We start from the raw sequence: 18,463 nt of genomic DNA on the forward strand, positions 1-18,463 counted from the left end.
CATCATACACAGAATAAGCCTGGGGGGGAAAAACACACGAGGTGTAAGTGAATGTAGTCACTCTTGAGTCATAGTTGCCTTATAGGAACTTGAACACGGGAACCTCGAAGATGCTACCCACACTCCACTGTGGCATTCTGATGGGCAGTGAATGATGCAAACATTTCTCTTCAATTCCAATTTTTCTTTATTATAAATAACGCTGTCACCACGCCACTTCCTGTAGCCAAGGAGTGGTAAGGTTAAGCAAAAACCATTTTAGCATTAAAAAAAAAGTTGTCATTCCGCCTGTCTTTGCTCATGCTTTTCCCTCTTCTCTGTCTGAAAAATGTGTTATTCACTGAGGCTCCAAACATATTCCATTCCCCCAGGATTCTCTCTCTCCTCGGTACTTCTATGGTACTTGTTACAAATGTATGGTTATTATAGCACTTACCACACTACATTTTAAATGTTCATCTTCTCTACTAGACTGTGAACTTCTTAGAGGCTGGGTGATGTCCTATTCAACCTAGCCAGCACCTCAACACATATAGCAGGCACTCACTAAACACTGTTATTGCTATTCATTTTTCTTTCTGGGAAAAAAAATCTTTTGGCAAAGATGCCAAAATACAATCCTTTCCACAATGCCAGTGATAACTTTTCTGATAAGAGGGATTACTCTGAAACCATTTGTGGGTTCTTTGGAATTTTCATTCGTATTTTCCTTGGCAGCAGATGATTACAACTCATCTCTTCTGAACGTTATCATTAACAGAATATTGACATCAAATAGTCCTGTGGGTTACTCTTTGGTTCTGTAGTTGTTCTTCAGAGTCTTGGTCTTATAGTTAATATTTATAGTTCTCATGTAAGTTGTGGGGGGAAAGGGGAATTCCGATAGATTAAGGACGCTATTCCCTGTTTGACAAATTTATTTCTGATGAAACTCTCTTTATTCTCCATTTTTTTCCCCCACGGTTCTCCTGTGTCCCAAGAAAGCAACTTAGAAATGGGTATATTTAAATTTCAGATCACTTAGCAAAATGTGATGCCAACGTTTATTAGATGACAAGTTAATATACACATGGGATTTTATCATTAGCTTTTGGTGAAACTATAGCTTTAAAAATATATACATATATATGTTTTACATAGCAGGCACTCACCAATCACTGTTTATGTTTTTATATATAACCATGCTTTCATAAATTCAGGTAGAATTCAATATAATCTCATTATATCCCCCATTTTGTCAAAGCTTATCTGATGAGAGGGCTACAGAACGAGAAACACATATGCTTTTCCAAAGACAAGAAGCATAGAGGGATTTAGAAATGATATTTTGTAATTTAATGAGACCACTTTCTACCTATCAAATCAGTAAAAATTAACGAGTTAATACCCATTTTGTTAAGACTGTTAAAAACTAGTAGTAATATATGCCAACACAGCTCTGTGGAATGCAGTCTGACAAAACTGATGAAGGTACCAATCGACAGTCGATTAGTCAAAAAAGAATAGAGGCCTCACAGTTAGATAGAGCTGGGCTGAAATCTCACAATTGCTAATGTCTCGGTCTGGTTCTTAGGTCCAATGCTTATATTCCTTATTTGTAAGATGAGAATAATCACAGTATTTATATAATAGAGCTGATGAATTATTCTCAGTCCTCTCAAGTAAAGTGCTCAGCACATGGCTTACTCAATTATGTACTAAGATAAAAATGTACTGAATTTCTATAGGTAGAGAATGAGGGGAGCATTTTTCAGGCTCATAGAAAAGCTAGAAGGAATGCTTTATATTTCAAACATTTCCCGAAAGTTTGAAAGTACTTTCATGTACATAATACATTCGGGAAACGTTTGAAATATAAGGTTCGTGGGGGCTGTAATGAAATATGGGGAAGAAAAGGCATTTCATTAATTCATCAACATTTAATGAGCACCTTCTATAATATGGCGTGCACTGTGCAAGTGCTATAGATGCTAACATATGTAAGAAATGATTCTTGCCCTTGAGAACTTCACAGTTCAGTTGGGAAGTTTGACAAGTAAATCAACCAGAGTACAGTGAGAAGTTCAATGTGACTGAAGCATAAAATATTTAGGGAGTAAGCCTGGATATACTATAAAATGCCTTTAATACTAAGCTAATGAATCTAGGACCAGGAAATGAACTAAGGAATTTTTATTTCATTCTGTGGGTTAGACAAAGCACTAAAGGTTTTAGTGGGTCTAGTGGAGACCACTAAAATGATCCAATTCTAGGGTCAACACAGAGAAAATAATAAATAGGCTAGAACCCAAAGGCAGGGAGACTAATGCAAGGCGGCTTTTGTAAAAAAGTGCCAGCAACGTATCATAGTTGCCTGTACCAGGGCAGTGAATAGTGAGGGAAGTACGGCTTAAAGAGACGTCAATCATGTCAAACTGAACATGGCCAAAGGAAGGAACTAGAAAATAACAGAGAAATGATTGTATCTTCAGCAAGAAAATGGCATGGGGAAAAAAAGGAGGACTGTTTTTAATTAAAAGAGATACAACAACTAACCACAGTATGAATATTGCTAGATCCTGATTCTAACTAAATGTATAAAGACATTTAGGGAAATCTGAATATGGAGTGGCTATTGGATGGTACTGATGGATAACGATGGATGATACAGGTGGATAATGATCTTATTTTTAGAGATGTACGGTGAAGAGTTTAGGATTATGATGTCTGAGGTTTGCTTTAAGTACTTCAGGAAAATTTTTTTAAAAGGACAGATGAAGAAACTGTGGCAATATATTGATAAATATTCAATCTGGACAGGGATATATACAAATTCATTTACACTATTCAACTTTTATGTATGTTTGAAAATTTTCATAATAAAGTGTTTTTTTAAATGAACCCAGTTTTAGACCTGTTTTGTCTGATGTACTTGACAGACTTTTACATGGAGACCAACGAGCAGCTGGAAATTTAGGCCTTGAGTTAATGTAGATTTGGGAACATCTGTGCAGTGGTGATAGCTGAAGCTGTGGGAGTGGAAAGGGTCACCCATGGAGACAGTGTAGAGCTACAGGAACCAGTGACTGAGCACCTAGGGGAAGGCCTCTGTTTTAGGAGCAGGCAGAGAGAGAGAAAAATCATGAGAATGAGCGAAGTAGTTAGAGAAGTGAGAGCTTAACCAGGAGGGTGAGAAGTCAGGAGCAGAGAGAGCTGCAATGAAGATCATCATGAGAGAGAAACAAGAGTGCAGTGGGGTCAGAACTAAGGATGAGAGTCAGTGAGTACAGGGTTTCTTTCTGGGACATTTTGCAGGAAGGTGAGGGAGATCTAGATTAAAAGGGTAAAAGAAATCCTACCATTTTATTTTTAATTATATCCTGTTCATTATGAATCTAAAATTGTGTTGTTACTGTTGATTTTACAAAGACTTTTCTCTCATTTTTTTGCATTCTTGAACATCAAATATAAATTACGTTTTGTAGTTATCCTTTGCATAATTTCAAAGAACCAGAATCACCATTTAAAACTGAGTCTTGGACTTCCCTCGTGGCTCAGTGCTTAAGAATCTGCCTGCCACTGCAGGGGACATGGGTTCGAGCCCTTGTCCGCGAGGATCCCATATGCCACAGAGCAACTAAGCCCATGCGTCACAACTACTGAGCCTGCGCTCTAGAACCCGCGAGCCACAACTACTGAGCATGTGTGCCTCAACTACTTGAAGCCCGTGCGCCTAGAACCCGTGCTCTCTCATTGTGGAGAAGCCATGGCAATGAGAAGCCCACATACTGCAGCAAAGAGTGGCTCCCTCTCACCTCAACTAGAGAAAGCCCGTGCACAGCAACAAAGACCCAACACAGCCAAAAATAAAAAAAAGAGTCTTTTTTTTTTATATATGAAATACCTTGCATATTTTATATAAGGAATCTTGTCCATCTCCTCCTGTGTCCTTAAAGTAGTCATGCGCTGGGAATGTCCGGTTAATATCACGAGTGATAGCACTGTCCTGGGGAGACTCCTGTGCAAACATTAGGAAAGAGAAGGTTTAGTAGTCAATTACGTCCGTACTTGTTTGGGCTTATACAACAAGGTCTTCTCATTTACATGCTTTAAAATGCTGCAGGGACATACTTACACATATGCATGCCCAGAGTTATTGTGTCTTCAGGGAAGCCAAAGCAAAAGCAAATATTAAGGGGAAAAAAAGATGAAAGAAAATCAACCCATTTCACTCTATACACCTCACGTCTATTCCACCCCTGTTGCAAGGAAGTGCAGCTGGTAACCTTTCTATTGTAAGAGGGAAAATGTGATTCAAAATAGATTGCCCCGGGCTTCCCTGGTGGCGCAGTGGTTGAGAGTCCACCTGCCGATGCAGGGGACACGGGTTTGTGCCGCGGTCTGGGAAGATCCCACATGCCGCGGAGCAGCTGGGCCTGTGAGCCACGGCCGCTGAGCCTGCGCCCCGCAACGGGAGAGGCCGCAACAGTGAGAGACCCGCATACTGCAAAAAAAAAGAAAAAGAAAAAAAAAAAGATTGCCCCCAGGAAAACACTCAACCTAACCTCAAAAGAAGGAGGTTTCCGTTAGAAAAACTGGGTACAAAAATTGCTGCTTTAATTGATCCTTTGGCACAAAACTCATGTGCCAGGTTCTCAAAGGGAAAAGAGAAATCCCTTGATTGGGGTTTGTCCTAGGGACAAATGGCATAAAAATTCACATAGTGGTCTACTCAATAGGAAACTAGACTATTAAATGCCAAGGAATTCAAACAGGCTATGGGAAAATATTCCTTGCTTTTACCAATGGAGAAAAACTGTTTCCTCTTCTACAATGAGTTACTAAAACTGAACAAATGTCAATAATGTCATAAAATATGTCAAGCATCCAGCTATTTCTAATAGCTTCCCCTTGTTAAATTTTATTTGCTCACATGGTAAATAACTAGAACATAAAAACATGACCTTCTGTTTTAACAATGCATTGTCTTCATAGCTAAGACAATAGACTTGATTCTCCTTGGTGAGACTACATCATATTCAGCACACCATCCAAGAGCCTGATACTCCTGTTTCAAGTGAAAAATGAGTGATATTCTTTCTTGTCGGGTAATTTCTCTAGCCTTTCAGGTAATCAGGTTCCCAGGGCCATAAATATTTTACAGTTGTGGGATCTGAACTAACTTTACATTTAAAAAGATTTTTTTTTACTGAATAAATTTGACATGTAACATTGTGTAAATTTAAAGTGTACAGCATGTTACTTTTGATACATGTATACTATATTGGAATATGATTGCTATAGCAATATCACATTACACAATTATAGTACAACATTACTGTCTATATTTATAATACTGTGCATTAGATCTCTGGCTTATTTACTACTCATTACAAGTCTGTACCCTTAAACACTAGTCTTACCGCCTCAAACTCCATCTCTGGTGAACCATCTTTAAAGCCTATCTTTCTTAACCTGTAAACTATTTAAACCTTCAAAGACATTGCCAAACTGCTTTCCAAAGAGATTTATTGTCAGACTACTAGTTTTTAAATACACCACTAACAGCAGTTAAGGCAGCTCAGAACTGTGGTGATCCCTAACAGGACAAAATCCAAGGTTCTTGAGACCTAAGACTACAACAGCTATTTGTCTGGCGGCAGCTTCCAGGCTGTAGCACATGGAGAAGGAACTGAAACAGAGCTGGGGATGGGGAGTGCCTCCCTGAGCTGAGAAAAAAAGAGAGCAGGATTCAGGGAGGGCAAGGTAGCTAGAATTTATAGCTCAGAGTACTGGAGAGGCAAAGCTGAACAGAAAGAGAGCTGCAGAGCTATGTAGAGGGGTCCCTATGAGTCACAGAATCAGAAAAGAAAAAATGATAAACTGGACTCCATCAAATTTAAAAATTTTAATATTCAAAAACCACTGTTAAAAACATGAAAATGTAAGCCACAACCATGAATTTATAGGATAAATTACCTATAAAATCTATCTGATAATGGAGTTGAATCCAGATATATAACTCTCAAAATAAGACAAACAACTGATTTTAAAAGGGGGGAAATGGTGGTAAAATACTGAATAGATGCTTCATAAAATAAGACATATAGATGGCAAATAAGCACATAAAAAAATTTCAACATCATTAGTTATCAGCAAAACATAAATTAAAACCACAATGAGATTCCTCTACAAGCCCACTAAATGTTAAAATTAAAAGGACCCAATATACCAAGGACTGGCAAAGGGTGAGAAACAGCTGGAACTCTCATACATTGCTGGTGGGAATGTAAAATGGTACAAATACTTTAGAAACAGTTTGGAAGTTTCTTATATATAAAGTTAGACGTACACTTCCCATACAATTCAGTGATTCCACTCCTATGTATTTATCCAAGAGAAATGAAAATACAAATATATGCAAATACTTGAACTCAAATGTCCATAGCAGCTTCATTCCTAATAGCCCACACTGGAAACAATGCAGATGTGCTCCAATGGGTAAATGGATAAATAAACTGTGGTATGTGCATACAGTGATGGAATACTACTCAGCAATAAAAAGGGAAAAAACCTACTGATACACACCATAAGATATACCTCAAAAGCATTAGACTGTGAAAGAAGACAGACACAAGAGACTATTTTCTATAATTCCATGTACATGAAATTCTAGAAAAGCAAAACCATAAGTTATATAAAGCAGATCAGTGTTTGGACGAGGCTGCAGCTAAAGGGAGAAGACTGATTTTTTTAAATTTTTTTTTTTAAGTGTTATGCGGGCCTCTCACTGCTGTGGCCTCTCCCGTTGTGGAGCACAGGCTCCGGACGCATAGGCTCAGTGGCCATGGCTCACGGGCCTAGCTGCTCCGTGGCATGTGGGATCCTCCCGGACTGGGGCACGAACCCGTGTCCCCTGCATCGGCAGGCGGACTCTCAACCACTGCACCACCAGGGAAGCCCAAGAGAAGACTGATTTTTAAGAGGTATTAGAGAACTTTCTGAAATGATGGAATTATTATCCACCATATCTGTGGTGGTAATTAAAACATATTGAGTTGTTCACTTAAAACTGGTGAATTTTACTGTATATAAATTACATCTAAATAAAGGTGATTTTAAAATGGAAAAACAAACAAAAGGGGATACTCATACAATTGAAAAAGAAACCCAGGATGATGCAGGTCCTTTAGATTAAGAATTCCCAGTACTAATTTAGCTATATGTACCTAAATGATGGGAACGATGTCAATCCATCTTTACCTTAAGGCCTTAGAACCAGGGGCATAGCTTAGAGTCAGACATATCTGGGTTTGAAAGCTGGCTCATCTCTTACTTGGCTAAAAAACTTTAGGTGAGCTTCTTATCTTCTCTGGCTAATAGCATCTACCTTATAAAGTTGTAGTGAGGGTTACAATTAAATGTGTCTATAAATTATAAACATGTAAAGAGATTCCAGTATTATCTGACATGTACATAAAACACTTGATAAAAGTGAAAGTGAGCAACGTCTCCAGCATGGCTGACAGCTGGGGCTGTCCTCTGAACACACACACTCACACATAAGCACACACCCATGCACACAAATGCACATTTGCGTGCACACGCACACACACACACGCGCGCTGACATACAGAACACTCAACCATATGGTTCCTAGAATATGTATTATTTTTATTTTTGTACATCTTATCTTCCTATAAAGCTATTCATGTAGGAGCAGAAATTGTACTTTAGTTTTGTAACTTCCACAGAGCCTAGCACAATGCATGACACATACTCAGTGCTTGATAAATATATCGAATAAAAGTCCAAAAGCTTCCTTAAGACTGAGTGATGGCAATGCTCATGTGGTCAACAGCTCTCCCTAAAGTAGAATCTCTAATGCTAATGTTTATTAATTCAAGACTCATGTGAAAGAGGCACTAAACTAAATCAGAAAAGAACCTTATTAATAATTTAAAAGACATTCCAACTAAATACCTGAAAAAACCAAGACTGCTATAATGATTGACTCATTAGTGACTTCCAAATTGTGTCATATGCAGGCAAGAGAAAATAACTGTCATGAGAAATAGAACAAAGGGGCTTCCCTGGTGGTGCAGTGGCTGGGAGTCCGCCTGCCAATGCAGGGGACACGGGTTCGTGCGCCGGTTCGGGAGGATCCCACATGCCGCAAAGCGGCTGGGCCCGTGAGCCATGGCGGCTGAGCCTGCGCGTACAGAGCCTGTGCTCCGCAACGGCAGAGACTACAACAGTGAGAGGCCCCCGTACCGCCAAAAAAAAAAAGAAATAGAACGAAGACTTTGAGTCTAGCTCTAAATGCAAAATAAATCAAATCATCCTGCAATTATCAAGAGAAATGACAAGGAAAAGGAGTCTGTATCAAAAACATATGCTATATTATTGTGGGTTAACAATTTTTATTCAGCCTAGGATATGTGAATTCTCTTGAACTCAGTTTTTAAAATTTATTTATTTTTGGCCGTGCCACACGACTTGCGGGATCTTAGTTCCCCAACCAGGGATCGAACCTGGGCCCTGCAGTGAAAGTGCCGAGTCCTCCTAACCTCTGGACCACCAGGGAATTCTCTTGAACTCAGTTTTAATTTTAACCAACACATAGAATGTAAAATAGCAACACAAAGAGAAAACCACAGGCATACTGGGAATTAAGAAATCTTTATTTGAAATAAATCTGTTTCATGAACAGCTCAAACAACAACCGACCATAAATAGTCCCAGCTTCAACTGTGAAACTGCAGCATGACAAAAACTTATTGCACCCCTAGAATCATTAAGAGGAAAAATAATAAACTGAACTTAACTAAAATTAAAATTTTTCTGCTTATAAAATATGCCATTAAGAAAAGAAATAGGCAAGCGTTACATAGATCTCAAAAGGAACTGTATCCAGAATATATACAGAACTTAAAGAAAGAGACAATTACTAAAATGGACAAAAATTGAGCACTTTATAAAAGAAAATATACAAATGGCAAATAAGCAAATGAAAAGGTAGTTACCAGGACAATGCCAATTAAAACCACAATGAGCTAGCCAGCCAAAGTGTCTACCAAGGAGAATGATTTCTTGTGCAATGATAGGAGGGCTACCACCTGGAACATTCTGCAGAGAGTAATTCAATCAATGGAGATTTGGAAAATCAGAATGATAATTTCAAAGCACTGAAGGAAGATGACCCAAAGCAGCATTAAGTAATTTCTGAAAAGTTCTAGAACTTGAAAACAAAAAGGAGAAAGGGGACTTAAAGCACTAAAACAATGATTAAAATAAATTTCACATTGACAAAACTTTCCAGAAAAGATGAATGGACATTTTATTGATCTATATTTGTAGTTCAGCCATAAGAAATTATTCTGAAAAAGCTGTTAATTCTGTTCTTGAATTATATATCCACTGGAATATTTCCAAAAGAGAATTCAGATTTTTTTAAATGTCAGATGAATTCACTCTAGGAATTTTATGAAACAACAATTAAAGTTCTGAAACATGCTAAGAATGATAGATTCTGGCTTAGGACAAGCATGAAGGTTAGAAAATTATATGAAGAATTGAGAGGAATATGGAAAGCTTCAAAATATTTTATGCCAGTTTTATCAGTCATATTAGACTGATGATAAAGATAACTTGAAAAAGGATATAAAATTATGAGATATATGACTTGGACATTCAAATGCACATAGAATGGGAATATAACAAAAAACTGAAAAAACTCTGTAACTGGTTAGTTCTCATCCATCTGCCATCCCTCAACCATTCGATCATGGGAGTCATCAGATAAGTAAGGGGGAAAATGCCCTTGAGATTAGGTGATTTTGAAAATTCACATGCTGAATTTTTGAAGCCTTCAAGAATGATAATAAATCGAGGAGTTCCATGTGAACCACTTGCTTAAAATATTTGGTCTTAGGAAATATGCTGAAGAACTTGGGAATAAATCCATTTGACTTGCCAGAGGCCAAGCTGTACAAAAATGATCCAAAAATTCTAACAATGATGAATTCAGTAAGTTCCTATCAGAATAATGACATCGTTAAATTTGAAAAGATTCTGAAAACAAATCACAGTAACGTTATGGATGATTCCTTCCTAAGAGAACACAGCAAAGAGCTTTTGTAAAATATCGACACCCAAGTGCTGATAAAATTAAGATTTATACCACAATACATAGTCCTCTTATTTCTAAGGAGTTAAACATAAATGTAGCTGACATAGGGAACTTGCTAGCACAAGGCATATTGGCTGACACTATTCATGGCCAAATTGATTAAGTCAACCAAATACATCCTTTCACCAGACTATAATTAGTAAAATGGCTTAACAAAGAACAAGCTTTTACAAATGTACTTGAGGCAATCATGCAGAGACATAAACCTTAAAAGAAAAGGGAATGGCAAAACGACTGTAAGGTGATAGGTCCTGAAAACTACTGAAGTGATGGCAGACGTAGTTCTTTTTTAATCAACTGGCTTTATGTTTTGGTTGCTTCATGTATCGTAAGAAAAACAGCTTTAATCTCCAGAAAAAAACAAAACTGCCATATGATCATGCAGTATTAACATTTTGCAAACTTTTTCTGTTAAGAGCCAGATGGCAGATACTTACTCAATTCTCCCTTTGTAGAGAAAAAGTAGCCATAGACAATATGTAAATAAACAAGCATTTCTGCATTCTAATAAAACTTTATTTTCAAAACAAGAAGCATGCTGGATTTGCTGCAGTTTGCCAAGCCCTTCTCTAAATATACAACACAATAATTTGTCACCAGCAACATGACCAGAGAGAAGATTTTTGTAATGATTTTGAATATACTGACATGTAACTACTGATTAACTTTTTATGTTTTACTTGCAGAAATTCTGTCACAAACAAGCTGCAACAACTTGAAATGTATTTACCTTTGAACACTGTTTTTCATGTAATAATGAATCTTAAAAATGTTTGCTGCATTTTACAAAAGTCAATTCTTCAAAGTCTGTATATTTCTGTATCTGCAACGTAGTAAAGATTTAAATGAAACCCTGTAATTATAGTGCCATATTGTCCCTTATAGTTCAAGCAGCAATACAAACAGTATACACAATTCAGAAACTAAACATACACATTGAAACATATTAGACTGGCTAAAATAAAAAGACAATACTAAATGTTGGTGAGGATATGAAACAACTGGAACTCTTAACTGTTGCTAATGGAGATATAAAATGATAATCCACTTTAGTGAATTACATGGCTGTTTCCTGTAAAGTTAAATAGGCATTTACAGAGACCCAGCAATTTCACTCCTAAGTATCACACAGGAGAAAGAAAAACGTGTCCAAAAGAAAACCAAAAATGTACAAAAATGTTAATAACCTTATTTGTAATGGCCAAAAACTAGAAACCCCAAATGTCCATTCATAAAAAAAGAGACAAACAAATTACCATCCATATAATGGAATACATACATACATTGTTGGAAATAATTTCATTAAATACCATACTCTAATAGCACTTTAAAAATTTATTCACTAAACAAATACTAAGAATTAATACCTCACACTAAAATCCAAATCTTTTTTATTTCCCCTTCCCATACTCCTGTCAAATGGGACTAGTCACTGTTCCCCAAACATAATCCCAAATTAATGATATACCTTACTGCATCTTAAAAGGAAAAATCTAACCTTTTATTTTCTTAGTATAATAACAAACCCTTTTTGTTTTCTTATTTTAATAAGACATTTTTGCTTCCTTACAATAATAATACTGGGAAAAATGAGAAAAAAAGATAATTTCACTATAGCTAATGTTTGATAAGCATATATCTAACTTTCTATATAATTATTTTTATAAAATGAGCTTACATTGTTTTGAAAATTAATTTTACTAACTTACTAGTTTTACTAACTGTAAAATGTTGTGAGCCTTTTTTCCTGTTATCTGACAGTTATCCTACCCTAGCATTTTTAATGCACAGTAACCTGTCACATGTCTATACCATAATTTACTAGGCCAAATCTCTGACTTTGGAAGATTCAGGCTGTTCTACTCCTTTTGCTATAAACAAGGCTGTAAAGTAGAGCCATGATTCTTAAGGGGTAAGAGATTATTTCCACAATCACTCCTTTCCCCCAAAGGCCCAGTGTAACTCTTGTGTTTGGATTTTGACTTACAATGCCAATTTGTCCTCCAGAAAAGTTGTACCAATTTATATACCACACTGGTAGCACCCTCACAGCAGCTGCCCTGCTGTTTTGGAACAGTCACTTACGTACTTGTCCTGGCCTCCTTCTAGTCTGTATATAACTAAGAATTGTACCTAAAGTTGCAAAGAACTACACATAAAGTTTACTGACTCCATTCCATTCTAATTCCAATGCATTGTTTGCTGAACCCACATGCTGACAGATGTAAAAAAAAACAAAAAACAAAAAAAACAGCACTATCATGCATATATTTCCTTGTCCTGTCAGTTGCCATGGCCTAGAAGCAATAACACCCAGTAGCAATGAGCACACCTAGTGCCAGGATCTTGGTTTCTAATACCATTTACTAATAAAAGGAACCAGGCTCCTTATGGAAATGGCTGATTCTAGTGCTGGCTAGAATTGCCAAAGAGTAAGGAAGAACTTCCCCCCTGACTCACACCACAAAGAAAACAAACCCACAACAATGGGAACATGTCAAAGGGAAACATGAGCCAGAGTTCCCAGTAGCCAAAGCTGGAACAATGTAAGCAACAAAATTAATGAAGTATTACTGGATTATAATCTAAAGTATAAAATAAATATCCATGAATCTATACTTATATAAATAAACAACCAAATAAGTAAATAAATGGGGGGAAAAGAGACAAATCTCCCATGAAGAAGAATTCCAAATAATTTATGAAAACACCCTGCCCTGGGACTTCCCTACTGGTCCAGTGGTTAAGACTCTGTGCTTCTACCACAGGGGGCCACAGGTTCGACCCCTGGCCGAGGAACTAAGATCCTGCATGCCATGCGGCACAGCCAGAAAAGAAACACACACAAAAAAACCACCCTGCCCTTATGGAGGGAGCCCACTCCTGTGTGCGCTGTGCACAGTGTCTTCCTTCTGAAGAGTACAGTATGGTAAGGGGAAAAAAAGAGTAACGACAATGGAGAAATCTGACAAACATGACCATAGCCAGATGATCAACGTCCACACTAATAGTGACAAGTCATGTTGATGGTACATACCCTTGATATCAGGTAATGAAAATGGGAGTTTACCTTTGTGTTATTTTTCCCCTAAACTCATAACCTTATGAGAAAAACATCAGACAAATTCCAAATGAGGGACATTCTATAAAATACCTGACCAGTATTCCTTAAAGCTGCCAAAGTCATCAAAAACAAAGAAAGTCTAAGAAACTGAAACACAGTCAAGAGGAGCCTAAGGAGACAGAAGGACTAAATATAACGAAGTATCCTGGATGGGATCTGGAAGAGAAAAAGGACATTAAGAATAAACAAAGGATATCTAAATAAAACATGGACTTCAGTTGATAATAATACATCAGTATTGGCTCACTAATTGAAACAAACATATCCTACTAAGATTTGCACTTATTAGGCACTCAATAAAATGGTGGACTAAATTTGTGGAATAAAACTGGTGAATGCTGTGGGTACAAGCTCAATAGTAATAAAAAGGAGGCTCTGTTGATGTAACTGATTTCTAGATGATTTCTTGTTTGTCCCCAATTCTTATGCTCTTTTTAGTGTATGTAAGAAAGCAATAGTGACGTTTTGTTACTTTCTTAAATTGTAAGGCTTGTCTAAAATAATCTGTGCAAAGAAAAATCTAAGGAAATAACATTTGTGCTGTTTCCTTCTCCCATCTTGGTTTTGAAAGTCGTCCATTAGGTCAAATCACAGTGGTACCACATTCTGTAATTTTTCTGGATGACTATTTTTATACCTTACTGTGAGAATTGGCTCTCTGAGTAACTTCTCAGGATTAACAAGGTACTGGGAACTGACGGAAACCCTCTGAATACACACCCTTTGTAAACTCAAGTTGAAAAATAGAAAGCTAAGAATGGCAGGAAGAAAAAGAAAGTACCCAAACAAAGAAAATGCAGTGGAAGGTTGCCATGAGAAATAACCAGCATAGAGAAGATTATTTCCAAAGTAGCTTGTTGCCTAAAGAAAAAGATCTTCTTAAGACTATCCAAAATGTTATAAATGCTTTGTTAAAAGCCATCATCTAATACTTATGAAAACAAAACAAATACCACCAAAATTCCACTCAAATCCATCATGCTATACCCTCTCTTTACAATATGTTTCACAGAAATAAAGTAATTTTTTGGTTACATTTTGCTCTTTAAAAGCCAGCTACAGATTGTCAGAAGTGATTTTAAAGACTTAGTTTTTTAAATTCCCTAAGAAAAAAACTCAAAAGAAGGAAAATGAAATTGAAGGAATACTATACTATAAAATTAATAAATAAGGACTAAAAACCTTCTGGAGGTAAAATCATTTTTCTTAATTAAACGTAACTCCTGTCATTTGTAATTTAATTTCATGTGTTTTGGAAGTAGCACAATTGCTTAAGTGCAAAGGTGAAGAATAAGACTTCTAAGCCTATGAAAACAGATGTTCTTGTGTTTGGGCAAGATCAAAATGGGCCTACAAAAACCTGCAAAATCTGGAAATTTCATTTCAATGGGTCATGTTAAATCTAATAGCATTTCTATTAGCACCATTTTAACAGAGTCAAAAAAGGTGATTAAGAAAAACAGTTAACAATTATTTTAGTTAACAATTATTTTGTCGCTTAAAAAATAGCTCTGTCTTTTAAAATCAAATACTGTAGCCATCTTAAGGAATGCCTCACAGGAATTCTGACAAAATAAAAAGAAGGTATGTAAGGTATTCTTATTCTGAGATTTAATAAACAGATTTAAGGTTTACCATAAATTCTCTGACACTGACTGCAAAGTTTTGTGTGTTATTTTTCTAAGAACATTCTTAGATTTTAACAGATTCACTAGAATGTGAAGCTTCATAAGGGCAGAGATTTCTGTTTTGTTCACATGCATCTCCAGCACCTAGAAGAGTACCTGACAAATGGTAGGAACTCAATAAATATTTTCTGAATAAATGAATTCTCAGGGGATATATGATACATATAAGGTTCAGAGCCACTTACTTCCTATTGACAAACTCACCTTTACAGACTTAAAAATAATTATTTAAGCCATAATAACTAGAGCGAACAAGGATCTGTACTCATTGTTCTAAGCACCTTATATATGGATATATCATATAGCTCTACCTGTGTTAACAACAACCCCCTGAGGTGGGCTCTATTATGTCCCCCATTTGGCAAAAGAGGAAAGAAATTAAATCACCTGGCAGGCAAAGTGAGGAGCTGGGACTGGAACCCAACTGGTTCAGCTTTCTAGTTCACGTTCTTAACCCAAATAAACATACTATAAAAGTGAAGAAATTCTCTTATCAGTAGTGAATGGCATTTATAATTCCTAATATATGAAAAAATGCTTTTGTCTTCTAGACTCTTACAAATAAAATCAACATGATACAGACTTTGAAAATGTGCTTCCTCCTTTTACTCATATGAAGGCTATTCAGTGTTTATGAAAAAGCAGAAATCGCTAAAGCTCTAATTACACAGAGAAATATATGATACTCTTAAACATAAAAACAAAGTGAAAAAAGTCTCAACATGTGGCCCTTTTGTAAATTATTCAAAGAAAAGGCATTTTCCCTAAATGCTAGGTGGCCTCCAACATGTATCTTAATCATTTCAGGTTTTAAAATAAAATATGTAATATTTTAAATTATTATGGTTTTATTCTTTGATTAGGGTTGACCACTTGATAGATGTACTGTTAGACCACAATATCCTGGCCTCTCAAAGAACCGCCTTCATGAAACTGTGCTACTGGCATGTTTTGAGACACTATTTTAAAAAAATTGCCATAGAAATCTTGTATCTCGTGGTGGTGAGGACACCTCCTACCACATTACTCAGTGTCCTTATCAGAAATTCTGTTTCTTCTAAAGAAATATGGCTATTTTTTCCCCCATGGACAATGATTAAATGTCCATTTTTGTTTTGGCCTCCAGAACCCTCACAACCAAATTTGCAGCCCAATCTTAAACAATACAGGAGGTCATGGCCTGTATATCTGTGTATTATCTTCCTGTTCTATCTCTATTTTCCAAATCTCTTTCTTATTTACATTTTCCTACTTTTCTGAATTGTAAATATTCTAATAAGGTACCTCAATACCTTAGTAATGAGGTACAGTGTATTTGTATAAAACAAATTAAAGCCCTTCAATAGCATTTCATAGTTCAATCAACAAGAATTCTAGAAATAAGTATCTGATTGATGGGCTCATTTAACACTGACAGCGCAAAAACATTTTTACCTTAAATTCAGATTTCAAGAACATAAAAATGTATAGTCATGCAAACATAATTTTACTTGTCCCTATGTAACTAGCACCACTGATCTTCAAATCAGTTTTCTTTCAACTTGCAGTGCTGTTATTCTATACCAATGCAATAGCAGGAATTTTAGTATAAACTGGATTTGTGGGTAGATATTACTTTGTAAATTTATCCTGGTGATTTGCTCTTATAGGCAAAAATCGTAATTCTAGTAAAACTGCCATTGAATAACATTTAATAAAAGACTTTAAAAGCTCGACCAATGGGAGACAAGAAACTAATCTTTAATATTTAAATAAATGAAACACTGTATTCAGCAATTACTACTGTATTCAGTAATTAATGTTTTAAAATTTCCATTCCAAACACATCAAACACAGAACAAACTGTAACTAAATTTCCATAAACATGGAAGTAACTGAAGGCACTGCAGAATCTGGCTACAACTATGTGAAGACTGGAGCTGGACTTCTGACAAAGAATAGAGAAGACGGATTTTAGGTGCTCTACCGAGGTCACACGATATAATAGAACACAATGTGATAGTTAGAACACTGACTCTAGGGTCAGGCAGTTCTGTGTCTGAAAACTGCCTCCCCTACTTCTAATTGTATGACCTTGGATAAGTCACTTAACTGGTCTGAGCCTTAATATCCCTGGTCTGAGCCTTAATATCCCTATCTGTAAAATTTATGCAATGGTCACTGCCTTGAAGAGTTTATGAGAAGCAAATTAAATACTGCATGGAAGGCAGGTAGCATAAGGCCTTGCCATCAGCGACAGCTCTTTCCCATCAGACTTGAGATTTATGATGTTGGCCTATTTCCAACCTTGGGAGAGAAGCCAAAGGGCAAAATGTGTACTTGGCAGATTTTCCCATATTTGAAACTTAGTGAACTACTGTGAGGGATCTGCAATTTTAGAGAGTATCCAATTCAGAAATCCATTGTATCAATTTATTTTAACCAAATAAAACTATAAAGATAAATCAGGTAGCAGAAAAGCTGACACAAAATATAAATGGTATAATGACTGTTTTTTAAAACCTATGAACTGTGCTAACCAAAACATTCTAGGAGCTCAGAATGAAATATCTTTGCTGATTATCTTAAAAAAAAAATCATTTCTCAGAGGCAAAAATCCATTTGGGTTTCTCTATTATCACTGACTCATTTAGTAAAGACCTCTGCTATTTCAAGACAATCAATTAACTATACCAACACCCAATGCTACTAATCCTTCTTTACTCTTTTTTCCCTTCCAGTAAGAAAACAACTTGCCCCAAACACGCACAACAAAAAGACAACTATATTCTATAATCAATGAACTGCCAAAGAATCTTTTATTGCAGAAAGCAGACTCCAAAAGCAGCCTCCAGAAATGTTTGCCAAATAAGCGCCGCTAACTTTAAAACATTTAGCATGGTTATCAGCTGAACAGTTATATACTTATTATGTTGAGTCTATATACACAATGTAATAGAAAATTAAATGGCTTCTTCAGAAAACACAGCTTTTTAATAAAATAAGGTACGGCTATCACATTGTTTCAATCCAAATATGGCATTATAGTGCCATTCTAAAAATAAATCGAAGTCCCATGTGATATGCAGCCTTTTAGCTATGTTCATTTCCTTTTAGGGCTCAAGTTTCCCACAGGAAAATTATTCAATGTTTGGCAAAACTGTCCCAAATCATGTATAGATAAGGCACAACTGCTAACTACACCGTCAATCTTTTCCTGCTTTGCTATTGTTGATTCTCATTCACAGTACTCCATCATGGAGAGGTCCAAGAAGCAGGAAATACTCAAGAACTTTTATCTGACCAAAGTGAAACAAAAAATGTCATTTTGAGTAAAAAGGTGTTGAGGAGGTAATTTATGAGTCATCTAAATTAGAAGACCCAAAATTATTACATACAAAGTCATATTCCAAATATGTTTCTGATAACTGTGATGAATTCCAAATACTTATTTCAATTGTATTATTTACATTACTTAGCAAAACTACATATCAAATACCC

The 18,463-nt window shown here is 36.2% G+C and overlaps 1 protein-coding gene and 1 pseudogene across 4 annotated transcripts in view; one reads left to right on the plus strand and one right to left on the minus strand.

The window, feature by feature from the left end:
- The window catches only part of RABGAP1 (RAB GTPase activating protein 1), a 151,198-nt gene that overhangs the window by 33,517 nt on the left and 99,218 nt on the right, over positions 1-18,463 (minus strand). For all 4 annotated transcript variants that reach the window (XM_060154385.1, XM_060154387.1, XM_060154386.1 and 1 more), the window contains one exon: positions 3,884-3,997. In XM_060154385.1, coding sequence (XP_060010368.1) covers positions 3,884-3,997 — 114 coding nt within the window. The remainder of the gene's footprint in view (positions 1-3,883; positions 3,998-18,463) is intronic.
- LOC132523076 (COP9 signalosome complex subunit 2-like) lies at positions 6,043-10,307 on the plus strand (annotated as a pseudogene).

The sequence above is a fragment of the Lagenorhynchus albirostris genome, chromosome 7, assembly GCF_949774975.1.
Source record: "Lagenorhynchus albirostris chromosome 7, mLagAlb1.1, whole genome shotgun sequence".
Lineage (NCBI taxonomy): Eukaryota > Metazoa > Chordata > Mammalia > Artiodactyla > Delphinidae > Lagenorhynchus > Lagenorhynchus albirostris.